The following is a 27,228-nucleotide window of genomic DNA, read 5'->3' as shown; positions in this document are numbered from 1 at the left end:
CCAGATAGCTCTAAACCTTGTTTCTCTACTGCTCACTTACATCGTTTTTATCCAGCTTCTCAAAGTTTCGAGGAAAACACCGAACAGTGCATCCCAACTCATGGATTGCAACATCAGAAGAGCAGGAAATTAAGTTAAACCCAGTGAGAAGACCGAAGCATGACATTGCACATCTTGCTTCATTCTGCTGTGCACAGGACAGTCCTCTCCTGCCTTCCACAACCCACTTTTCCCATGGTACAGTCCCTACTCGCTGCACACATGCTCCCCAGCTTCCCTACCTTGGTACAGCTCTCTCCCCAAAAACGCATCCTTATCCTTCCCACTCTGCAAGCCAGAACACGGCTAAAAGGGGTGCTCATTTTCACTGAGCAAAAGGGAGGAGTGAACCCCAGAATTAAAGCCCTTCTGTATCCCTTCATACAACTAAATGTTAGCCCCAAAGTCTCAGTGCTTTAAGAGCACGTCAATGTTTTCTCTGCAGAAAAGCAGTTTAGTCGTATTGTCAGGACACAAACCTCAACGCTACATACCAATCCAATACCTCCAATTCAAGCAACAAGCAAGCAGGAATTGATCGCAGTGCCCCGTGACTGATGCATGAGCCTCCCCTCTCAGGGACACTGCCCATTTGAAGACATGCTCCTAGAAGCATTAGCTCTAGCAAAGAGCTAGCCAAAATGCTGGCAGTACACTGGTATGCAAATTATGGGTTAAGTTTCAGGAGACGTACCAGAAGCACTGCAAATGCTATGCTGAATAAATGAGAAATTCCTGGCCATGAAGGCCATCTGAAATTCCACAGTTTCATGATTCAAAAGGCATGCTGGCTGTGTGTCCATTAGGTCACATACAAAAAAGACAAAGACAACGAGATGATTTTAGTGGAAAAGGGAAAGGCTCCCTACCCTTACTCACCTATACATACAACTCTGTTTTCTGGATTGGGCTTTGTGCGTTTCACCCATATACAAATTTGGGCCAGTCACTGCAAAAAGCTTATTGGCACTGCATCATGTTGGTTTAGTTAGAGAAAGGGGGAGCTGCACACCTATGTGCTTCTGAAGCATCCCAGTTTAGCAGCCTCACACGGCAGCAAGGGAAGAAACCAGAGTTCTGCAATATCCATCACATCCACCTCTGTGTTGTCAAGCTGGGAGAAGACAGGTCCCACCTAGCACAGACACCATGTGCACCAGCAGCCAGCCGATAAGTACAATTCAAAGCCTGTCACTGGTGACAGCAAAAGCAGCTGAGGGAGCAGACAGTATCAGCATTGACACATGACTTTTTTCTTTCATCAGAACCTGTCCAACTAAGAAAACAGCAACAATCACCAAGTCGAAATTTATGGACATTCAGTTACACTTAGCAGAATATCCTTTCCCAAGAGGCTGCCAGAACTCTCTCTGCTCAGTCATGGGAACGAGAGTCATGACTTCAGGGCTACACTTTCAGCTATTTCACCTGTTTGCGGCAAGAATCTGATCAAGCAACTCAACTTGTCTGCACCTCGGTTTCTCTGTGTGCAAAACGCGTTCACCTCATCTTCTCACCTTACAAAGGCTAAGAGCTTTAAATGCATGTGAAGTACCACGAATCTGACAAAAAGCTTTCTGCTGCTTCTCATGCAGTGAGAGCACAAACTTCCCCAAAATAAGTATGACAGCAGAACCCAGAATGAGGAAGACATGGGCAAAGAAAAAGAAGTTCGTAGTATCATAGAATGGGTTGGGTCGGAAAGGACTTTTAAGGATCATTTAGTCCAACTCCCTTTTTAAAACCATTTTAAGGCTAATTCCATTTCTCATGAAAGCAGAAATAACTGATGCTTGAACTCTTAAGTCTTACTCACCTAGAATCACAGAATAGTTTGGGTTGAAAGGGACCTTTAAAGGTCATCTAGTCGACACTTTCCCCCTCTCCCCCCGGCAGGGACATCTTCAACCAGAGACATCTTCAACCATCTTCAACCTCTTGCCATCCCCTGAAACCCCTAAACTATCATGCAGAACAAGCACATGCTACTCCCCACAGAACAGCTGCCACCTCCCAGATCATCTAGGGCAATCATCTGCTGACAGATTACCACCATGGTAGTTTGCAGAAGGGAAAACGACTCCTGCATCCCACAGGCAGGCAGTCTACCACACTGTTTGTAACTCAAGCAATGTAAAATTCTTTTGCACTGATTTGTTTCCTGCATCTGGTCTGAAAGACAGCAGTGCAAATGGTTGCCTACCAGCTTAGAAGGAAAAGCAGCATGGGCATAACTGGCAACTAAACTTCTTGCAGCATAAACAGATTTTTTGAGCTATGCGTAATACATGGATCAGAGCATGCAGCAACATAAGCTGCAGGATGGACAAGTTCATGTTTAAAATAGTAAAGTCTTCATTCCCATCTCAACTGTAGGAAATCAAGGCAAATGCAACAACATTCAACGCTTTTGCAGCACTGTAAACCAAGTATGGGAAGACAACAAGCCACTGAAACATCAGCTTATGCTTGAATGATTAGAACCATAATCCTCAGCGTTGAGAAGACAGAGGAAGATAGATAAGTGACACCCAACCTTCACATCTGCAACAAATAAAAAGGTGAATAAATTATATTCCCATAGCCACATGTTTGGTTCCCGGATGTAAAGACAAATCTGCAGCAGATTAAGTTTCAGAAGACACATTAAGTTATAAGCAAACTCACAAGCATAAGCACAGGAGATACAGTTCCTCGCCTTAACCTTTTTGAGAAAGACTCAGCTTTATGCATCTTTTTGCCATCCCACCACTGTATACTCACTTCAATTTATGGGAGTCTTTGTTAGCTGAAGACTGCAATGGTTTTGTTTCTTTTTCTGATTTCATTTTCTTCCTATCAATCTCCTTCTCCACTTCCCTCTAACAGGAAGAAAGGAAAAAAAAAGAAAAAAAAAGAAAATCACTCAGGTTTTGAATGTGCAGGTAAAGTACAGACAAACACATCTAAGTTTGACTGATTCTGGTTAAAAAAAAAAAGAAAATATAAGATACTGGAACTGACAAAGTGGAAACCCAGAGCACAGCGGATATAGATTTCAGGCTCACTGACAAGTATCCTAAAATGATATTATCTACTTTTGCTTGGATAGATTAATTATTTTGTAGTTGCAGGGATGGAAACGCAAAACCTCTTGTTGCCAACAGTAATCAAAATTAAGGCACATCCATTGCTGAAAAATAGCATTTCATCTGTTCTGGATGGTTGTGTTTTTTTTTTCTCCTACTCAGTATGAATTGTACAGAAATGTATTCAGATTCCTCCTGGCAAAGTCATGAACTGCAAGCAATTGTGTTTTGTGATAGGCCTTATCAAAGGGAAGGAAAAAACTGCATTCACAGGAGAGTTCGATCACTCAGATTTCCAAGATGCACAGGGGCTTTTGGTTTTAACAACAAGAATCTGATACCAGAAGAACAGGAACCATTAAGGCAGAGAGGTAATAAATAATACTTTTAAATTGCACTCGATAGATCTTAACAATACAAAGCATCCTCATCTGCTTACCTGAATCAAAAACTTCAGAATAATTTGCTACAAGCCAAGAAAATGTAAAAGAAACTACACTGATAAGTCAGCGTTACCCATAGTGCGCCTGGTGGCAGCCAAAAGCATTGCAGGACTTTCTGTCTCTCTCTCTCGAGTACATCCAGGTTTACGTCACTGTGGTGGTGCTCAGTGGGTTATGCTCAGCACAGAGTCTACCTCTGGCAGCGTGCTCAGGGCAAGCCTCAAGCACCTAGATCACGTCCTTAAACCGTTTCCCAGGTTGAGCTCCACAGTGCCGCAAAAGATGTCTGACAGCTGCACCTGACCAAACTGGCTGTGATGAAGCCTGAGCCTCCAAGGACACTGATGCATGCTGATATAATACAGATGTTGAGTCTCTTAGGAGGGTTTTCCTGCAATCAGATACTCAGGCTGCAAGGGAAGACACGTCTAGTATCAAATAGCTCCTCTCTTGGCTCTTTGAGACAACAGAAGCAGCAACAGATTTACTGCCTGTTCACCTTTCTCTTGCTGCTCTGCAGGAGGGGGACTGCCGGGGTCTCTCAAGTTTCTTCACCATTTTCCTGCTCTTCCCCACAACTATGGGAAGCTCAGAAAATGACAAGACTAAAGGAAACCCACGTGGGAACCAAGGTAATTCACCCACACATGCTAAGCCACCTGCTCTGTGAGGAGGACCAAAAAGTTACACAGGCACTGAAACGTCCACAGTGAATACCCATTCACCTTAACACCTGCAGCCAACTCTCTGTGCAGCTGAACCAGCTGGCTGGAAGTATATCCACAGTCCCCTTTGGCAGTTAGCTTTCAAAAACGCTCATGAGCTACTACCATCGCAGTTAAATAAAGGTCTGTCTTGTAATTCAGGGGAAAGCAACTATTAACGCTGAAGGACTCTACAAATCCCCTTAGTGGATACACGCATCTTTTAAGCATTAGCATTGCTGCTAGCACCACAGCAGCTCCAGGAAAACCAAAGACATTTTCTACATATTTATCCAAGTGCTGAGATCCAAAGCAGGGTTTAGTGATGGTTGTTACTATCAGTGAACCTGGTTCAGTCAAAAGTCTGCATTTATGGAAAAGTAAAAGGCACGGGGCTGCTGCCATCACCCCTAGTAATAACACAGTTTACATCTGCAGAATTCAGTCCTCTTTGCATAAGCAAGCCTTCACAACTGTTTCATGGAAATAAATAATTCCACACAGGAAAAGACTACGCTACTCAGACTGTGGTTGCGTGACTAAAGGCAGCAGAAGGTGCATACATGGACAAAACCAAAAACCACAGACCAGGGTGGCCTGGGTCAATTGTCCCTGTGGGCACCCCCACAAACTGCAGGCAAGGTGCTCTCCCACAACAGACACTCAATGGGTAGCACAGATGACTCCACAGTCTGGAAGGTGCTTCAGATACTATGCTGCTTTTCAAGGAGTTGCAGGGGGAGGGGGAACTGCAGCCCTACAAAGCTCTGCTTGGGCTGAAAGCAGAGAAACCCACAAATGCTCCCAGCAGGCTGGCCAGCTGCATGCTGTGACACAGCCTGCTGCCCAAAGGTCCTCTCTGACATAGGAGGGCTGAGGTTTTGGTGTCTGAGAAAATTAGTATTTCAAGAAAACACAGAAAAAAATGTTTTAAACCACCAAAGCATTTGTTAGACAGCTTACAAGGCTTTTCATTTGCTCAGCAGGGGATTTGTGATCAACAAGAAACATCTGTGGAAAGTTTTGGTACGCATTCCCTTTAGAAGTTTGATAGCACCTTTATAGGAGGAGCATAATGGGTGCACTCCCAACCTATGAAGCAGAAATGAACTCTCCGCACGGGTTTTTCAAACACCACCTTGGCCCTTGTACAAACCCACCTCCCCCTCCACCCCTCACCTTCCTCTTTTGAGGAAGACAAGTCTGCCTGAGCGAGGGCTCCTCGGTGCGCACAGGAGACTTCTGGCAGTTGTGTTTGGTTGGAAGATGAGTGTCCTGAGGAGCCCTGGCTGCTCGGCCGGAGCTTTTGTGATGAGGCTCCCTCGGCTCAGCGTGCTGGTGGGAAGAATTGCTGCTGATGCCATCGCCCTGCTCCTGGCCCTCCTCACATCCATCCCCATGGGCGATTTCGCTGAGACTTTTGGTTGGCACTGCTGGTGGGTTCACCTTGGTCAGCCAGTTGTTGAGCTGCCACTTATTAGAAGTTGGTGAGTCAGGCTGCAGACAAAAAGAGAAAAGAAGGATGCAACACTGATGCCGTTATGGGCTATTTCCATCCTAGCACTGCTTATCAGAACCCAGTAAAATTTCCTCCTTATTGTTAAAAAAGGCGTGAAAGTGAAAGACCGTGAGACAGTGAGGATGCTCTAGTATGTGCACATGAACACTTACTTCAGGAACACAGACCTCGTTTTTGCACAGGATCAAATATGTTGCACAGCACTCCTGGTTCTCTGCTAGCCCTACCTGTCATCCAGTAAGAGAGTAGTCTACATGAAAGCTTCATCTTGGTTTGCCACTAACCAACATTGTTGCACAATCAGACAACGTCTAAAAAAAGCAGCAATTGTAAAAACGGTTTAGGTGCTGTCCTCACAATGCTTTTGGAAAGTTATTTGCACACAGCAAAACGGACAAGGGGCTGTGCCAGCTATCACATCTCATTGAAGTTTGACAGGTAGGCTGTCAGGCTCCTGTGGTTTAACCAAAAGAAAACCATTTACCATAAGAAATTGTATGGCTACCGCATCAAGTCCAGCCTCTTCTGAGTCCTCTGCCTACACAACTTAACACTTGCTTCCCTCTGGGTCAAGCAAGGCATGAGCAATGACCAAGGTCTGAAGGCCTCTGGAGTCACAGTTTAGGGCTGGGCTGGCCACTAAATGAATGACAGATGTTTTCTATTAACCCCTCTCCCTTCCCAGAAGAGAGAAAGGAGAGAGGATAAGGGAGAAAGACTTACGGCTTGAAAAAAAACCCTAAACCAGCTTTAATGAAATATTAACAATAAAAAGAAAATATAATAATATTAATAAGAAAATAATGAAATATATACAAATATATATAAACCCAATATCGAGCTCCCAGGATGACAATCACGTCACCAGCCAGCACTGGGGAAATCCCAGACTGGACTCAGCAGCAGACAGGAACTGGGTGCAGGAACACACAGATCAGGATCAAAGGCAGAACAGACAGAGTCCTCCTCCGACTCCAGCCACTGAAGAAAAGGGAACTTGAGCCCTTGCTCCCTCAGCTTTATAATGAGCATGAGGCAGATGGGATGGAATACCCCGCTGGTCAGTTTTGGGTCATCTGTCCTGTCCGCTCCTGCCCGCTCTTCTGCTTCCAACTCGGTACATAACAAAGTTAGCTAACCCTGGTTGATACAGAGATAAGTATAAGCAAAAGCCTCTCGGCATACTATTCCTTGGTACTAACTATAAGCATCAGACTTTTTGATTGCCAGAAGCAGACACTGTCTGAAAAACATACCATTAATTTCAGAGAGTGCATTCAGTTAGACCAGACTAAACTGAAAAGGAAAATTATTGAAAAGGAACATTAGTTTTGTTCTATCTCAAACCAGGACACACGGTCAGATAACGTAATGTGGTCGCTACAAGCCCTGCTTAACCTAACAGGAGTCTGACAAATTACGAGAAAAAGAGCAGAGAGATGATCAGAGGGCTGGAGCACCTCTCCTATGAAGACAGGCTGAGAGAGGTGAGGTTGTTCAGCCTGGAGAAAAGAAAGCTCTGGGGAGACCTTATAGCAGCCTTTCAGTATCTAAAGGGGGCCTACAAGAAAGACGGGGAGGAACTTTTTAGGAGGGCATGTAGCGATAGGATGAAGGGGAATGGCTTTAAACTGGAAGAAGTTAGATTTAGATTAGATATTAGGAATAAAGTTTTCACTTTGAGGGTGGAAGGCACTGGAACAGGTTGCCCAGATAAGTCGTGGAAGCTCCATCCCTGGAGGTGTTCAAGGCCAGGGTGGATGGGGCTTTGAGCAACCTGGTCTAGTGGGAGGTGTCCCTGCCTATGGCAGGTGGATTGGAACTAGATGATCTTCAAGGTCCCTTCCAACCTAAGCCATTCTATGATTCTATGAAAAGCAAACCCAACTAACCCTAAAAAAAGACAACAGAAACTGCAAAGCAGGAGCATTATTCTCTGGGGCCTGTTCTGAAAACACCACGTATGGGTCAGCATCACTTAAATGTGTAGCTCATTATTTGGGCACCATCATGGCACAGTTACACTCCTGCCCTTACCGATTCTCCCCAGTCACAACTCTCCCTTCTCAGAAGTCCCACAACTCTTCCCCAAAAAGAGAAAGCCTGAAAGGTTTTCCAAGACTAATGAATCCCTTCTACCACAATTTTCTTCTCTATCCAGACTCAACTCACTGTAGAACATGTGGATAAACAAAACATGTCTTCAACTGTGTTTCAGAGAGTCAATCTAGAAACCTGGTTTAAAAACCAGTTTGGTTTTACCGTGGGGTCGTAAGAAAAATTAAACCACAAATTCCATTATAGTTTTCAGACAACACAAATCAGCTTTGTTTTCATTAGAATTTTAACTCATTAGCCACCAAAGAGCATTTTTTTAATTTAAACACTATACAAACGTGGCCAAAATACTTAGCAAGCTTCAGTTAAAATACTTAGCAAACTTCAGTTCATAATGTAGGTAGCTAGCAGACAGTGGCATACTCTGATCCTTTTCTAGCACCTTCTACCATTGGTTACCTTGTTTGTGATCTACACCATCATACGGGCTTTCCTTAGGTTTTCCAAACACAAAGAATAGTAAGAGACTTCAAAAAAAAAAAAAAAAAAAGAAAGGAGGAACTATTGCCTATAGGTCTTAAAGTCTGTGCTTTTGCATGTGAAGAACTGACTATAAACAAATGGGCCATGTGCAATAATTTGCTCCTTGAGCACCATGGATGAACAGTTTGCTGAATAAAAAAGGATAAGATGGTCAATGGCAAATAGCTAGGATTTCACTAGAGCGAGAAGGATCTTGCAATCCAGTATTTTCAAAACAAAGCAGGCAGGATTGGGTAAAAGAGTAGAAGTATAATATCTGTTTCCTTCCAAAGACAACCGCATTGCAGAAGGCAAACTCCGTAACTGAACTGCTGGAAGGTGAAGTGTATTAGATATGAGAAGAAAAGCTATGCCTTCTCAAAACTTGTTTTCTGCACATAAAATTCTCCCTTTCATGTGCTTCTAAGGCAAAAGAAAGGCTCTTCTTCACATATCAGGAAATTGGTCTCACCCTGAACCAGCCCATAGCCTCAGCACTCAGAAAACCTGCATGGGCAGAGGTGCACCCCAAACATCCCAGACAAGCCGTGCTTCTCATCTGTGCCTTACTTGTGTCTCCCCAGCGATGACACTAATTCCTCCAGGAGTGCTAGACAACGATGCCAAAGTAGAAGGGGGAACACTTCAAGGTTAGGCACGTAAAAGTCTAATTACGCTGTTACTAAGGATTATTTAATTGACAAACTCTAGAAGGGAAGCAAAGGGCAAAAAAGTCTGATGATGAAGCAAAGATGTCAAGGGGACACATGAATGATGACGTTATTTCAGGTCTCCTGTCCTGACTGCATTCAGGCAGCAGAGAGTCTGAAGCAAGAGGCTGTATTAAGCAGCCTCTACATTTTATTTTAATATTCACCTCAGGCGCTGACGCTCTCGCAGGGTCGTTTGCTTCACTGTCACTGGAGGTGCTCTCTGAGGTGGTCTCCGAGTCTGAAGAGCTGTCTGAGTCACTGGTGCTCCCTGACTCCGAGCTGCTGGAATGTGCTGATGCCACACTCTTGGGCTGGGACTGTAGGGCACTGCTAGACCACCATGAGATAACATTGGAAAGCAGCATGGGCGAAGGTTACTTATTATATTGACACGGCAAGATTCAAAAGTAAAACTGAAACCCCATGTTTTGGCAGTGAGCGGAGATGGGAGAAGGCCAAAGGAATACATTGCCATACCCAAAAGATAAAGCACCGGAATAAAAAACCTCTGGAAATAATAAAACCTTCAACTCCAACCCAGTCAGACAAATACATAAGCAGGACATCACTGCTACACTATGAAGCAGCATTTAGCCAACCAAAGTTTAAAAAACAACTGAAACTGACAAGTGCTTTTCTGACAGCCCCAACCCTCAAAAGAAAAACTTCCAATAAAGGCTAACAAGATGGAAACACACATTCCAGGATGGTTTCTCTTTTTTGTATTCTCCCCTTCACCTTTTCACCTCATCTGTGTTACTTGGTCAAGGTGCTGTAACTGTTTCGTTAACAGCCATGTCAAGCAGCGGCTTTTTTTCAACACCCTCCCCTACTCAAAAGTGTTTTCCTCCAGCACTGACAATGGGAATGAATAGAAGTGAGGGAGAGCCACGACTTTGATGCACAGCTTCTTTTTGCTTTGAAATGGGCTTACAAAATCAAAATGTTGGTTTTTTTTTTTATTTTTTTTACTTTGAAAACTGTTTCCCATATCAGCATCAACACGCTTGTATTACTTGGAGGCAAGCTCCTTGCTGATCCAGACTGATCTCAAGAGAACACTCTATTTCAAGAGCTTGCAGAGACGCAGAAATCATGCCAAGAATCGGCATGCCCTTCTGCATGTCTGACTTTGTCGACCATTACCCTGTGCTTGAAGAATACAGATATCAAGCCAAAAATGTCTGTCAGTGCTCTCCTGTAGGAAAAATTCTGGGCTTCTCCACCTTTCTTCCTCTAATGCTGGCATGTGGCTGTTGAGTCTACCTTGAATATTGCTTCTGACTAACAATACATGGCAGGAGCTGCTTACAATCAGCTGCCTTATCAGGGAGCTGAAACAGCCTCAATGAGTCTACTTAACCGTTTCCTGTTCTTCACTCACTTGGCTGTTTTGGGCCTCCTTCCAAACTAAAACTGGATTCACATCCATCACTACTACAACTGAAAATCCCATTAGCTCCAGCGTGATCTACATACACAGTGGTGGACGGGAAGAGGAGAAAAAAAAGAGAACAGCTGGGGAAATAAAATTACGGTTCACAGGCAAAATCCAGCATGACTGGATTACTCAGTTCCAATTGGAGCTTTCTGTAAAACCCCCCACAAGCCAATTTTCAAAAGCAGCTTCAGGCAGCTAGAAACAAAAGCCTGTGTCTACAAGAGAAACCAGGAACCCTTACCTATCTACCCCATATACAAAAAGTAGTTTTGGTTTTCCTCCTTATTTGGTCTAGCTAGTAGTTTGGGAACAAACCTGTACCTTGGAGGAGCAAGTGAAGAAGGTGGCTTTTCAACAACCTGTTTTGTTCACAAAAACAAAGAGGAGAGGGGGAGGAAAGGTTAGCGTAAGGAACTCGGAGCAACGCAACAAGTTGTGGTGATTGAAAGGGATGTCTGTGTGCCTAGTGTATAAAACATCTAAAACTGACTTGGTCGTCACCACTCTCTTCACTATCACTGAGCTGCAGGTCGTCCTGGAGCATTCTGAAAGACAACCAGAAGATAAATATCAGCCAAGGCAGACACATTTTCAAGCAGCAGACACTGAAAAAGACTTGGTTTGCACTTGCCAAAACAAACCAACCTCCCACATCCTTTTTGAACATTTGGCATGCTCAATCTGCTAAACCCTCTCACTACCCGAATGAATGATAAAACGACAACACACAACCTCAACGTTTTACTGTGCTTTCCAGTCGATCTCAGGAGCTGCGCAATTGGAGGTCAGTGTCATCGGCTGCCATCTACAGGCAACTGAGACAAAGTTCTACGAGGGCAGTGCTCCTCAACAACGGTTACCTAGCACACTAACACAGCGAAGAAAAGTTACCTAGGCACTAAGACCGCAAGGTGGCGTGGAAGAAATCTATCTGCTCCTTGTACAGCAAGAAATTAGCACGCTATTAGCCTCCACTGGCTCCCCAAGGGGCAGAAAGCATCGTCTTTGCACCAGAAACTGTGCGTGTTCACACTCTGAGGGCCTGTGAATATTTCTTCTGTCACAGGAGTTCTCTTTTTGCTGCTGAAGTTTCCTATCGCACATACATAAGTAAATGCCAAGGTCAAGCCTTTCTCCTATTTCTTCTCTACACAATGAACTTCACACTTGTGCACATCTCAGCAGTAACCATAACATTGAGCAGTTCAGATACTCAAAGTGGTTTACAAGTTGGGAGGCACAAACTCTTTTTTACTAGTGCTAGAGTAGAGAGCAGGCTGCCCGCAAATGTTTCCAAAAAGCCTAATGTAGTCCTCTACCTGCAGGTGCTAACTACTGCTGGCAATTTCAATGCATTACCGAGGTCCTTAAAAGGCTGGAAGGGAAGGATTTGTGGGGAGGGACCCAAAGTTCTCCCAAACTGTTATCCCCCACTTTGGCAATCATGCAGGCACCCCCAAAAGGAGTTGGAAAGCAGACGGGCAAAACTCTTGTTATTCAAGTGTACGGTGGTTCAAATCTTGAAACTAGCTGGAGACTGACTCCTCAACCCAGAGAGTTACACAAGTGTCCAAAAACTGGATAAAACGCTTAGGAACCGAGACAGGGGTTCTAATCAATCAGGTCAAAACTCTGCTTATTTCAGCCTCATTTCAATCTAAGGGCTCTCTGTGAGAAATAAGAAAAATAAGCCTCCAACCCTTCATGACAACACATTTTATAGCATGAAAACAAATATGAAAGATCCCCAGTGAACCACATCACCTTGGAAAAGTGGGGAGAGAGTGTTCCTGGTGCTTGTTAGGAGAAGGAAAACTACAGAAACCTTCACACTCTTTTAAGCCTTCATTTCAAATTATGAACAAAGCGAAAAAGATTTATGGCCCTGTGGGTCACCTCTAATGACCCTGAGCAGTTTGCTTTTATGATTCCATGACAAAAGAGGAGTAAAAACTTTGAATAAAAAAGTGATTCCCTTATTTAAGTATTATCCCCACTACTTAGATAAATTCTTTTACACTCATACCAAAGCAGTTGACATGCATGGAGATACTTTCATTGGAATTGGACCGTGTTTACGGTTGAAGCTGGCACGATCTCAAAACAAATAATTCCACAAATCAGAAGGGACGAATCTACTCTTGCCCATGGAGCAGGACAGCATGAAGAAACCCCAAAGGTCTCCTTGTCTACCAGTACAGAGCCAACCCCTCATGCATAGGTGACACCTCCTGCAAAGGTACTGACCCCACAGTCCCCAAGTACCTCTCTCTGATGCAGAAGAGGCTCTCAGTGCCACAAAGGCGCTGTCTGATTACACTCATGATGACCTACGCGCTTTCTTTGTTCAGGCATTTTGACTTTGCTATTGTGACTATCCTCCTCCATCTCCCAGCCTCCACTGCCTCAGTTCCTCACACACCTTCTCAGTGGAAGTCACCTCTTCCCTCTTCTTTAGAGTAAACACTGACAGGAATCACTATGAGACACCACCTTGGAAAATGAGGCCCCCGAATTTCCTACAGAAGGCAAATGGCATGCAGTCTGCAGCAATCCTGCGTGTGCCAACTTTGCACGTGGGCTAGAGCTGAAGCTCACCGCTAGTCCACTGAGGCATAAATAGGAAAAAAGGAAGGGTAGCAACAATACAGCCACTCTCCACACTTCTGGGCAGTTTGGCAAATGTCTGTTGGCATCTCAATGAATTGTTTGGGTTTTTTTTCCCCCCAACCCATTAGGGAAAGTAATCCTTCAAAGGTGATAATGAACAAACTTCCAGGGATGCTAAAAAGTTCTGAAAATGTTTTCATTTTTTGTTTTGCCTTAAGAATTGTGGACTACAGATGCATTTCTTTTAGAGGTTAAGAGAATAATGCAAGGAAACTCTATCCAGATCTTCAGCATAAAAGAACATTGCAACTACTTAAGTTCAATTTAGGATCAAGGAAGGAAGAGCACTAAAACTTTAAATGAGTCATACTTCTACAAGGATAGACAAAACCAGTTTCCCCAAAACAAGGTTTCAACAAATTGTTAAATAGCCTAGTTAAAGAAAATAAATCTGCTTTAATAATTTTAATGCTTTAATTAGCTCAGGAGTTAATAGATGCCGAGTTTTCATTCGCAGGACCTGTTCATTTGCAGCTTATAGACACACCATCAATCTCCCTGTAAAGCTATTTAAAAAGAGCTCTTTTAGCGAGAAGCAGCACTAAAATTAACATCACTTGCCAAACAACCCCACTGAAAGCACAGGCTGGTCCCTCTCTGCCAGCCAGGTTAAAGATGCATCACCAAGAATGAGCTTGGCATCTCCCCTTTTAAAAGAAGGGCTGCTTCCATTCCAGTGTAGCCAGGTGCTAACTTCGGGGCTCTATTCAAGAATGAAAGCCATCTGGGAAACCCTTGCATGCTCTGTAAAGCTGAATGCTTAATTTGGGCACACAGAGGCACTGGGATTTCAACTTCTAATTAACCAGCACAAACGCTGTTTGTTTTCAGCCAGCTACACTTTGTAATGCAAGCTACTCTAGGCAGCTGAATTTTCAGACAGTCACGTGTGCGTTAAACAGCAAAGAAAACAAGCCCTGTTGTGCAAATGAAACCAAAAACAAAACAAAAAAGAAGGGACGCATGAGTTCGAGGGAAAGATGTAGAGGAAGTTCTTGGGCAAATCTTGCTTAATTCCATTTGGGACGTAAACCTAAACCACCCTGTTCCTCCTGCTTCAACTGCCGTCGTCGATTGTGGGTATGCATGTCCCTGGGCAGATGAGTGCTGGCTCTGAAGTACCCAGAAGGACGCCGAGCAGAGAGGGGATGTTGGCTAAGGACAGAGCTATGTACCATGCCATATTTACAATTCTGGACCTTTGGGCTAAGAAAGGAGTATTTTCAGATTCTTGTTTACAGTGAAAGCCTCTTCTCTCTCTGCCACCTGGAAAACTGACTACAGTTCTAGGGGGATTTTTACAAGCAGCTGAGAATAGTTGAAATAAAGATGATGGTTGTAGGGTAGCTGAGGAGGAAGGCAGAGCCTGCTGCAGTTGAAACTAGTATTTTTAATACTGCAGTGAAAATTGCCAGAAATTGTTCAGGAGGAGCAAGCTGGGGTGGAAGAAGGAGGAGTAAAATAAAGAATGGATTAAGGGAGTAGCTGATTGCTCCCAGTGAGGGCGGGCTCCTCTGCATGATGCTGGAACAGTATAAAAAGGGTTGTTTTACAGATCTTACAGAGATTGAATGCAAAATTCTACAATCTCAAACAAGATGGAGAGATGCTCTTCCTCTTAGTTGTGACTAGCCCAGTTTGGGGGTTTTTTAATTAAATTGTTCACGATAAGGAAAACAAATGGAGTAAGCTTTGTGGTCTGTAGTTTGCAGCCTTCCATGGAACATGAGATCTTTACATATCACATGGACTGATAAGCATTTAATGGTTCAGCAGTTGCCTTGCCCAGGGACGCCTTAGCTTTCCAGACATGGAAAGATTTCTATTTGTTACTCAGGGCTATCAATGCTGCCAATTTGGCCAGGTTAATCCTGAAAGACTAATGTCAGCCCACACAAAACTACCTTCAAGCAATTTCTGTAATTAACCTAATTAATAGATAATTATTAACCTAATTAATTATTAACCTACAAGGACAGTACCACGTTATTTTATCCACCAACTTAAAATTTTCTATTGGACCGATTCATTTGTTAGTTGGCACTCCTTCCTAGCCTTGTAAAACTTTTGCAGTGATTACGCATAAACATCTTACACTGAGACTCAAATTCTAAGAAGCTTTCTTCTGAAAGAAAACGTAACATGATAGGGAAAAGAATAACTAGATAAAGAAAAGTAGAAATATATTTAAAATACTATTTAAAAAAGCTCTAGAAACTTCATCTTCACCCCACTTTGCAACAGGCTAACATTCTTAGAATATAAATAGAGGTTTTTAGAAAGTCAACATTTAAGTTTTTGCCTGTTTGTTTGCTTTTAAAAATGAAAACAGAATTAAGACAACACTTTTTAGAAAACTTTTCCTTGCACAATTGCAGAAAGTTCTATCATACAATTGCTTTAAAATTTCACCCCTAGTTTTCAGAGTTTTGGTAGCTGTAGCTTTACGAGCCCCCACAAGCTTCAAAATTATATGCAGAACAGATCAGATTCATTTTGTATCCCTTATCATTTATGTCAGTTTAATAAATTATTAGTAGTTTGAATAGCACTAAGTGTGACAAGATATTATGTAGCCCCAGCTACATAATATTAAATAATATTAAAAGAGAAAAAAACCTTAAATCAGGTACATTAATGGTTGGGTTTCTTTTCTTCAGCTTTGTTTTGTTTTTAACACAGTCATTATAATCATGAAACAGTAATGTTTCTGTTGGTGAAAATTCCCTGCATTGAAATTTTCTGAGAAAAATCAGACTGGTAAAGCCTTAATCTTCAGAATCATCAAGTAAGCCAAACTGTAATTCATTCCAGGGTCATTTAAATAACTGCACAGTAGAGATGGGAACTGAGTCTGGTTACTTACGATGTTCTCGGCTGAGAAATAGGCAATGTTTTTGAAGGTGCTTCATACTGTTCTGTAAATCAAAAATGAATCAGTTGCTTTTATTTGCCTCACACTAAAGTAGGTATTTTAACCTATGGTCTCTGAGCATCAGATTAGAAAGTCACCTTCTTCCAGAATGCAATTGTTTGCCATTAAGATTATTCATCACTCCAAACAGGGTTTCCTAACGAAATACTGCTTGCTCTCTGTTGAACTGCTGTCTTAGTTTCTAGGTAATGAGTGTATGCAATTTCTTAAGCATTTTCTAAATTCATCACTGTTCAAAGTTGAATTAAATTCCTTAATCAATGTAAACATTTGATGTTCACTTCAACGTATAGCACACAACACACAACTATCTGTCAATACACACATTAAGTGCGTTTTCTTTGGATTTCTACTTACTCTGATTCTGTGCTACAGATCCAACATGCTGTGATTCTTAGAAAGAAAGGACAAAGTGCAAATTAAGAATAAAATAAATCAGCTCTCTCTTAATAGCAGCATATTGGTTACGTACTGTAATAAATACTTTGACTAACTTGTCAAAGTATGACTTTGAAGTGTCCAATAGTCTAAGCTGGCCTGACATAGCTTAAGATGGACAGAGAAGCGATACGTGCTACTGCCACCAAAAATGCGTTCCTAGCACATCAGTGGTATGTGCATTTTTGAAGAAATATTAAAAAAAAAATTATAAGAGCTGCCAAACACTTCTGTTTAACACAGTCAGCAAGTATTTTTGTTGGCAATAAAGATGAAATGGTTTTTATGCGGCAACAGAGATGAGATGCTTAAAATGTTTCGGAAAAGCAGTCACATTTCAAGCCCACAATTGTAACAAATGTGTAAGTCATTGAAATATTAATTCATTCATCCCCCTCTGGCTCAAACGTCTTTCAACTCTAAAAATACAAATCTTGCTTAAAAAAATAAAAAAGAGGAAAGACAGTTACACTACCATATAGCCCACTCAAAACCAATTACTCAGAAGCACAATCTGATCTAATTCTCAGTAAAATGATACATTGCAAGCAGCTGTTATACAACTCAAGATCCATTGTGCTTTAATTTATCTGACTTCTAAAGATAATATCTCCTAACAGCCTTTATCTATGAAAGAGGGACAAAATCAGATGAAAACACATGCAAGAGCCGGAAAGAGTTCCTCTAATTTATCAAAAACCCTGGCAAAAAGAGGGTGTTTTACCTTTGTTGGGAATGGAAATTTGGAAGGCTCTGCTGTACTAGGCGTATGAATAGCTGTCAGGGGAGGTGGCCATGAGTGGGTCATTTCCTGGAAAGAGATTGAGAGAAGCGGCTTACAGTATTTTTCGCTGATACACACAGGTGAGGTTTTAAGCTTAAGAGGTTCATACAGATCTTCCCATAAAGTCCTTATTGACCCGATTGTAAAGCTGAGCTGGTACCACAGCAAGAAACCCTCCTTTGATCACAGCAGCCAGACCATGGAGAGGACTTGCTCCTCTTCTGCAAGCATACTCCCATTGCCCAAGTAATAGCAATCTTAGTGAAGCTCGTAGAGAGTTAAGTACATATTGTATTTGCAGGATTAGGCCTCAGTCTTACAGCTATCACAGTTAATAAAGGGAAAAGTAAATAAAACCTGTATGAGTAGTTCTGGGGTTCCTCAAAGCACAGGACTTTCCTGTTACAGAAGTTCTTATAACCCCTTACAGCAACAACACTCCAAAAGGCTTTTCACATAATGTGAGGACGTCAGCCAGAGAGTGCTGACTGCCAGCCGTTCCCCACGCTATTCTGCCTGGACTATTGGCTTTTGCTCCGACTGACCAAGACATCTTTGACGCAGAGCTCTGGGACGTAGTTTCAAACCAAAGAAAGAGACTGCCCGATGTGCTATGTCTTCAGGAATTCTCCTGCCCTGTTCCCCTGCCCTTACTCTCACCCACCATCACTAACAGGTGAATGAAAGTTAGGAATTATGTTCGTGCGGAACACATCTCATGATGAGCATGCACCACACGCAGTTTGCTCAGGGGCTTAAAAAAAAAAATTATGAGAAACGTGTCGGTACAAAGTGCATCTTTGTACTTTTGGCATGAAATAGACTGAAGCGTGAAAGTCTACTGTGCCATAATTTACAAGTGCCGTTTTTTCAACAAGGCACAAATATGAAAGTTTAGGAGTGTCCCTAGTTTCCTTATCTATTAGGAACAACATGAAATGCAAAGATACATAGGGAATGAAACCACATTGCTACCTTTGGCTCTATAAGAAGGGATTAGAGCAATCTGCAGGGGTTTCTGTGCAAAACTTGGAAGCAGCCTACAACTAACCTGAGTGACTATTTGATGGCACTGTTACCACCCTTGCCTTCTCTTTTCTCCCCTCCCACTGTTCAGCTCATTGCTCGCTTCACTGACTAGCTCTCCAATCTTTCAGTAGATTATAAACTCCTCAATATACTGCACTACACCTCTTCATGCATTTGTCAGTGCTTCCCTGTGGTTGCTACAAAAATAGTGTTATGTGTTGCACACAAGGCAAGAAGACAGGATGTCTTGTGAAACACAAAATGATGCAGTATTTCCAGGAGGAGTACTTGTGCTGCAATACCAACCAGTGCACAGCAGCTAGTGAGCACCTGTGCACAACTACCTTTCAGCTACAACACTGCCTCAAGAACAGCTTCTCGAGAGCAATAAAGGCATCAGGATCTGAAGCAACCTGAAGCAACAGTGAGGGAAGCGAATCACAGAAACCAAACACCTGTTAGGACTCCCGTGTCTCAGAACAGCATTTGACATCAAGGAACTGTCTTCTCAGTATCAGAACGACCAGCCATTTTTTACTTTATTAAAGTGTTTTTTACTGAAGACCTTTATTAAAGGTCCCAGTGCATTTTCACACCCTGCACAGTGAATGGGTGACATGTACTCAGAGCCAGCTACTGGAAGCCTGCACACTGCTCACAGAGCCGACTCTAACACAAAGTTACGGAGACGGTTTTGCATCAGAGCTGCCTTAGCTTTGCACGAATGGACTATAATTACAGTGAAGAAGAAACAGTGCAGCAGCAGTGCCCTGCGCAGGCAGGTGGGACGGATGCAGGTGCGTGCTCCTGTTCAGGGCCATGCTGCTGGGGCTGGCAGTATGGACAGCAGGCAGCATGTCCAGCCCCTTTGGAGGAAACACACTCAATAATGGCAACCCCCTGACTCGACAAAGGAGCAGCTCTGGCTGTTTCAGGTGACTTGTCAGTCTTGCTCTTGAACTGCACCACACTGCATTACACTTACATACTGATAGGAAGACCATTATTGGTCTTCCAACTCCACCTGTATCTGAAGCTTTTATCTTTACTTCTCCACGGCATATCCCAAAATACACCACTTTTAGTGACTACAACATCCACTGACAGAACAGAAACAGAATGACATTCTTTCCCCACACGCTAGTTTAATGCATGCAAAATATAAGCAACCACAGAGACTGATTATTTAAGAGCACCTACCTTCAAAATTTCTTCACTGGAGTGGACATCACTGGGGAGGGTTTGCTACAACAAAAAAAGAGGGAAGCAGCATGAGTTTGTTTTGTTTTTACCAACTGACATGAGACACAGATGCACTCATTAAACACTGGCTTACCAACAGTTCTATAAATTTCATGAAAGCCCATTAATAATAAAATCCTAGTAAGAATTAAAGGCCCCATCAGAAGGCCAGTTAATAATGCACTTCTACAAAGCCTGTTCTTTTCAAGTCTTTAGTAGAAGATACATTCTAAGAAAGATTAGAAAGAAGGAAAGTGAAACAGCTCATTCAACAGTGGTGCTCGTTCAGCTGGCAGGATTCCTCTTGTTTCATGGCTCACGTTCTTCTACGAACTCATGTGCTTTCAGCAGAAAAAGAAGCCAGTACAAAGCCCTAAGCTTGGAGAGGGCAAAGCAGAGGTGGTTTTAAGTGGAGGAATCACACACCAGACCCTTGAATGCCAGCTCTTGGGCTCGTGGGAACATCAACTGATATTAAAAAATAGAAAAGCATACAATTGTAACTTGCGCAGTTCAGAACAAAACCTTGAACGTACTGCTGAGTAGGAACAACATGGTGATTTCTGGAAAAGTCTGCAGATGACCTCGATCAAGGGACTGCCCCTGTACTTCCCCCACCCGTTTCACTGGAGCCCAGGCAGTGACCACCACATACGTGCCCACCTGGCATGGGCCAGGACTCCCGAGCGCAAGTGTGATGAGGACCTCTGAAAGGAGGCCATCTCTTTGCTGGTGCCCTGGCACTCCAGCAGTGCCACCTGAAGGGAACCAGGCAACAGCCGTAGCAGCGCCCACAGCTGCCTTCAACCAGGCTCCCGAGCCCAGGCACAACAAAGCTCTGGGGAAGAGCACAAAACGAAGGCAATGCTGGTATTTGCCAGTTATATAACAAACAGCAGACATTGCAGCCTGTGCAAACACATAAATCTGCTTTTAATGTATCAGCAAAAGCACTGAGCGGCTCCTGGCAGGACACCCTCCTGCACACGTGCGACACCACGCATCAGCAGTGTGGGTACCGCTGGGCAAGGCGCAGGGGCTGGGACAAGCACAGTGAACGCCTCCTGCTCCTCAGGCACGTGGGGACGAGAGTAACTGCACAGCCAGGGCGAGCGGCGATGCCCCCTGACAGAACCCACCTGCCCCATGCCCAGGCTGTGCCTGGTGGGAGAGGACGCAGCAGCAGGGCCCTCCTTCCCATGCCCCTGGCAGAATTAGGTGCTGGGGATGCTCTGCAGCAGGACCTGCACTGTTTCCACGCACTGACTCGCCACCTGGCCACAGGGAACACCACTTCACTTCGATGGATCGGCTTATCTACTAGCAACGCATGTGTTTTGAAAGCACATGTCGTTTACACATCCTTTCCCAACCATTCCTATCAAAGGAAATCAGAATGAAAAATAACCAAAGGGCTGAGTAGTTAAAATGAGCAAAGTGCATCCAAGACCAGCTTCTTGCCTATAAACAAGAGATTCAATGGAAATGTTCAGCAATCAGCATAACCGCTGAAAAGGGAAAGGCCACTGAGACGATCCTTGTGTTAAAGGAAGAGGGTAGCGAGCTACAGTGCCCCATCAGAGGGATCTTCCCCAGATCAAGGTAAACAGCAGAGCAAGCAAACACTTTAATCAAGTCAAAAAGTGTCATCCTTCACACTCTCACAGAAAGGTCACTCATCTGTTTCCCATATGCTGCACTATTTGCATTGGAGGGACGAGAGCAGGTGAGGAATCTTCTCTTTTCCCTGCAACCTCATTTGTCTATGTCTACAAAAGGCTCTCATTGAGGCAGCGCTCATTTGACAAAGATTTGACTTCTCTTCAGAAAATCATGCACGGATAGCTGCATCTGACCTTACTCACCTCGAGACAAACAGAAGCTGAGGCACGGCCAGATAAGTCACACGAATGAAGGCAAGGGGCTGGGATCTTGCTTGCAGAAGCCCCCCACAGCAGGCAGGAGGAGGGGAAAGGGAGAGCAAACAGCAGGGAACTTCTACCACACAGCAAGAGATCGGGAAGCTTCAGAACTCACAGTGCCAAAACGCAATCTCTCTTTTCCCCTTTTTCTTCCCAGCAAGCTTAACTTGATAGCTCAAACACCTAATTTACTTCTTAATTTAATAAGTGGTGAACAGCAGGCACAGAAAAGCAGCGTTCAACCAGCAGATTACTGCAGAAAGCTGCTGCGATATCCCATGAGAGCACCACAGTAAAAAACCTTCCCACAAAACATAACGAATCAAGATCCCACCTGGACAAAGTATTCAAAAACCTCTCTCTACAATGGATCAATTGCAACAAATCAAAATCCGTTTGCTTCTCCCATTCCAGAAACTTGAGTTTTATAAAGTGATAACTGATGACAAAAGTGGAATTCAATTAACTTGCGAATCAGAGAATATCTGCAACAGCCAGTTTGGACCTCTCTTATCCTTGCCAAACAACTCACAGCCCTTCCTGAAGTTCTTTCAGATAAGCCTGAAGAGGCTTTGAAATTGATACAGGTTTACATACAATGAGTATTCATAGTGCAATTGCCAGGAGGATTTATCATAAGCCCGAAGGGCACTGTTCAGTGACTGTCTGCTGTTCTTCACAGGTCCGGTGGCTTAGCAGAAACCACTTTCTTCTTCGCAGCACAAAATTTAAAGGAAAGCAAACGCACGACTGCACAAGTACTGCAGAAGTCTGCAGCGGCAGCACAAGGACCTCTATTGTTTTTAAAGGACACAAGTATCCCCAAAATACGTGCAGCTCTGGAGGTACAGAACATAAGGTTTACTTTCGTCAGGATTGCTTTCAGCTTTGCCCAGCAGTTTATTCCCACAGCCACTGAGTTAGGACACGCTAGGAAGCCCATGCCCCTACTAGAGTCTCTCCCTGAAGAGGACAGGTTTTGAGGCATCTTTAGTCTCTGTTCTGCCATCCTGCGGCACCCTAAGACTGAAAAACTGAATGACGCTTTCACCAGCAGGAAAGTGTGCAACAGGCAAACAAAACTGCTGCCCACAAATGGACTTGCAACACCCATATCGAATACACGGTGAAACGTTTGCTCGAGAGATTAAAATCACAGACTGTTCAGGACACGCACAGAAAATTTCTTTTCAGTGCCAAAACCACAACAAAACTGGTCAGGGCCATTTGACTGCACCAGGGAGCCCTCCTGTCTCTTGGGTAGGTGTGCAACTGTCATTTCTACCGTAAGTTGCCACTGCAGCCCATCAGTCCTTGTGCCCCAAACCCGCTGGCCCTGGAGAGGACGGGCGTGCACCCTTTCACTCTGTCCCAGCTGCAGTGACTCTTACAAAGCTAACCGTCCAGCGCCTGAAGGAGTTGGGCTTTTCTGCACCCTGAGTAATGTTTTGCCCCCCTCCTCCTTTTTTTTTTTTTTCCCTACAAGTCACATGTCAGCTGTATTTCAGCCTGTAAACTACCATTAAACCACAACTGCCACCCAGCAGCAAGGGCTGTCCTTGCCACTTTGAAGAGAAGAGTTTAAGGAGAAATACAACGTTGGTCAAAGAAGAAGAGTTAAAAAGCCATAAAGCCAAAGAAATACTGAAACGAGATCAGCTCCACTGAGGACTGTGGGCATAGAAGATCAAATATTACATGTTGCTGTCTATCCCCGCTAGCAGTTTGACAGCCTTTACAGGGAACAGTACATCGTACTCCCCACAGACAACTCGATTTAAGCCCTGTGCATATTTGCTGGCTGACACTGACATCTGCACAATCTCCAGCTAGGATTTCCTCATGCCACCTTCATACTCACTGTCGGTTTGGGAATGATGCAGATGCCTCCAAGTGCCACTCACAAAACGTTTTGACGGCCAAGGCCAAGCGCAATCACGGGACATCCAGAACCGTTGAGTCCCTGGGTTTTTGTTTTCGTTTTGCTTTTTAATGCCAACATTCCTACCCAAACTGATGCTGCGCTTCAATAACAGGTCTGCAGGGCAGCATGCTTCTCCATTTACCATCTCCTCTAGCAGAAGCACCACCAGAGCCAGCCGCACATGTCCAGCTGCAAGCAGGTACTCACATCTGACCTAAGACTCCAGCCCAGTTCCTCCACTGATGCAGGCCCGCAGACTCTGGAGAGGCTAAATAAATGGATGTAACTTGGAAAGAAATCTCGTTCAGAAAGACAGAAAACTACTTTAAGACAGCAGGCTGAAGAAACTGCCGCCTTTGTAATTTGCAGCGCTTATCCAGAAAAATCCGAGGGAACAGCTAGACACAGACCTTAACATGGTTCATGCCCGTTACATGGCCAATAATTTAAAGGGCAAATTGAAAATTATTCTCAAACAATAACATATGATGGGAGCAGAATCTGGACTGATGAATTTCCATAATAAGTTTTGCAAGGCTAATTTAACAGATGACTTCCTTACTTGCAAGCTTAAAAAGCAAAGAGAAGGGGTTTAAAAAGGTCATAAAGACTTTTTTCAGGTATCTTTTTGATGAGGATTCACGACTTAATTGGCATAACAGATGTTTCACAATGTCAAGGATAAGTTTGGTTTTAAGGTTTTTGGGCCAAAAAGCTAGATAAACAAAGTCAAAGCCATTAAATAAATTTTGACTACAGAAAAACGCAGAGACTACTCTTAATAAGACTTCTAAGCCTCTCAGTCACTAAAGAACAAGCAACATGCTCTTAAAACGGTGAGACGCTGCCACATTCTCTCCTTTTTATAATTTTTGCAATATATATGTTTTTCCAGTTCACCAACCCGCACAACTGGATCATGAAGGCCAAGTAATGTTTTTGCAAAGACCTATCATCTCAAAGTTAAGACAGTGCTACAAGGCAATATGCCTGAAGTACTCTTAGGTACAACTGAAGTTGTCTGAAAAGGACTTCACTCAAACCTTTTTGTTCAATGTAACTTCAACGTAACAGCTCAGACCAGCATGACCTAAATCCCACATCCACCCTCTCCCCACCTTGGTAGTTGCACAAAATAAAATCACCCACTTCCTTTTTCCTCACTACTAATGACCTCAGCCAAGAAGAAATCTCTACCTGCGGAAGCTTAAATAAAAAAAAGAAAAAAAGATGTACCATATATTTTGAGTTTTTTTGGGGGGGAGCTGTTTTATTTTGATTCAGGGTTTTTTTGACAAAGAAGTTGTGTGCTTCCATTTAACATCTACTGTAGGTACAACACTTTGGAAACCTCTGATAATGCAAGTGCATTGCCCAGATAATGAAGTGGGGAAGGACACACAATTCAGAGTCATTTCAGGCAGCACTGCTATACTCATCTTCCTTCTGGGAAAATGCAGTTGAGGAAGTTACTTCAGAGAGATTAATTGATGAATTCCTACAGATTCCAGCAAATCTGAAGTGACTCTTATACTGCACCTGATACTTGCATAACTTGAAAATAATAATTTTTAAAACTTTATGAACGGGGTATTTTAGATTTTCAAAAAGACACAAAGAAAACCTCCAATGCAATCAAAGTATGTTTTGCTACCAGCAAGTTTCATTTTCCCTAGAAAGCACACAAATAGGCAAGATTGTGTCATGATACTCCATGCATGCACGAACCTAGTTCCAGGCACTGTTTTTGCCTCAGTACTCTGAACTACAGATCGGGGTTTTTTTAATTGCTTGTAGCTAAAAGATTAGAAACAAAAGAAAGCGATGACTTGGTTTTGAAAAAACTGCTTAAAAGCAGTTATGTTTGAATTTTGTGTTATTGCTCAGTTGATTTAAAACACACACAAAAAGCCACCCCAACAGCACTGATTTATCTTAAGACTTATTGTGTGGGTTTTGTGTTGGTGTTTACAATGGCATACCCAGAATAGGTAAAACATACACCATCAGCCTCTTTCACGTTGAGACACAGAATAGTTTTGGAAAGCGTATGTGCAGTTGTACTTAAAGTACAAGGATAAATGTAGCATGTATGCCAGGTGGAAAACCTTATGACTTGGGAGCTGCAAACTATCATTTAGTAGTCAGTGGCAGTTCTATCTGTAAGCAGCATTTCTACTCGGCTGTAAAAATACCGTTAAGTGTGAGTAGCTAGGGAGCGGTGAAGTGAGACTGTCAGTTAAGGACCAAAACAAGCAAGAGTTCCCTGGAAGTGTAGGCTAAAGATGCTATATCTGACCTCTGAATGAATAATATGTGGTGCTTTTCAAAACCCTTGTACAGCATTTCAACCTCTCTCATTTTTCCTCTTGCTTTTTTATGTTCACTTTTGTAACTTAAGTAGGTTGTCTCGGAAGCTTATATCTCAATGATAATAGTGACTTCTTCAAAGGGAATGTTAAACAAAGCAAAGGTGGTGAATACCAGTAGTTGAGGATTAATTTGAAGTTAAGAGAACCAAAATATCAAGATTTTTCCCCCTAGCTAACTATAAAAACATCTTAGTATAGGAATTTGTCAAATCTGGCATAGTAGAAATTAAGTTTTCAGCAGGAAAAGGTATTCCTTCTTATAAACTATGTAAATATCCTGTGATCCGTAATATCTGTGAACTAGTTTGTGATTTTGGAATAAGTAAGATCTTTCTCTTAGGTATCTTTTAAAGGAAGAATACTTACCTTGCTTACAGCACCATCAGTGAATATTCTAGGCACGTGTGATATTACTTTAACCTGCCTGGCCCAGTGCAGCCAACAGCCTTGTCACTGCACAGGACGAGGAGCTGGCAACAACCCTGTGACCTACAGCAGAAATGAGTATGACTTCCTGCTTTTTCTCCAGTACCGATGCCTGAGGAGTTCTAAATTTAGCATGGACGCTTTCCAAATATCCCAGAAGAAAGTCAAGTCTGCTCCTAGACATGCGACTTACCTTTTTATTGTAGAATAATTTTTTTGTTACTTCAGCCAGTCCACTTCCTCCAACACCAGAGTCCATGAGCAGAAATCACTGAACTACAGCAATCATCAACTCTTAGCATAAAACGAAGAATGAATGCATAATAAATTAACCAGAAAACATGAAAACCAAAGTTTCGTAGCCAGCGTAAGAGAGGAACACGCTACTAAATACCGTCTCCAGAGACTTTGTCTTAAAACCTTACAAATCCATTTGCTTTCCTTGCCAAAATCTAACAGAACTCCTGCTTGTAAGCTAGACCAGTAACTCCATGCTTTCAAACAGTATTTCATTTTTTCTTGTGGACTTCATAATCTTCCACAAAACGTGTGGATGCATGGCCTAAATCTCACTGAGGTGGCTTTCATGAGTTCTAGGCACACAGAGCTGAAACTTCAAATATGCTACTGAACTGGAAAAAAATTTGCTCTTCCCCTAATGCTTAAGTTTGTTTTTTGTTTTCCAAATAAAAAGCTGGACTTAACCTAACTGAAGCTCACAGTAGCAGGAAGAGTGAAATACTCGAGTGACAGAAGCAGAAAAAAACCTTCTCCCCATTGTCTGTGGTATCCCTGATTTGTCTTTCAGCCCTGGGAAAGCTATGATGTTAGTATGGCTACAATTCCTTTAGTCCGAGCTGTATAAAACTTAGACACCTTAAATATCTTCAGCTAAGCTGGGTAAACAGTATAAAATAAAAGCTAGCAAGCAGGAGCAAACTTGCTCCTCATTGTCATGCTTTAATTATCAATCTGTTGG

General features: G+C 43.0%; 1 protein-coding gene across 1 annotated transcript in view; it reads right to left on the bottom strand.

Moving 5' to 3' along the window:
- The window catches only part of LOC309671267 (AF4/FMR2 family member 1-like), a gene marked incomplete at its 5' end in the record, with an annotated part of 38,008 nt that extends 15,367 nt beyond the window's left edge, over positions 1-22,641 (bottom strand). Inside the window, 8 exons of the mRNA XM_082482473.1 lie at positions 2,803-2,894; positions 5,461-5,751; positions 9,231-9,393; positions 10,829-10,866; positions 10,998-11,052; positions 16,044-16,095; positions 16,470-16,505; positions 22,629-22,641. Coding sequence (XP_082338599.1) covers positions 2,803-2,894; positions 5,461-5,751; positions 9,231-9,393; positions 10,829-10,866; positions 10,998-11,052; positions 16,044-16,095; positions 16,470-16,505; positions 22,629-22,641 — 740 coding nt within the window. The remainder of the gene's footprint in view (positions 1-2,802; positions 2,895-5,460; positions 5,752-9,230; positions 9,394-10,828; positions 10,867-10,997; positions 11,053-16,043; positions 16,096-16,469; positions 16,506-22,628) is intronic.
- Between the last annotated feature and the right edge of the window lie 4,587 nt (positions 22,642-27,228).

This window comes from Vanellus vanellus (assembly GCF_965231255.1).
Source record: "Vanellus vanellus genome assembly, chromosome: 4".
Lineage (NCBI taxonomy): Eukaryota > Metazoa > Chordata > Aves > Charadriiformes > Charadriidae > Vanellus > Vanellus vanellus.
Note: the sequence above shows the minus strand (reverse complement) of the source record. Positions and strands in the feature narration are given on the sequence as shown.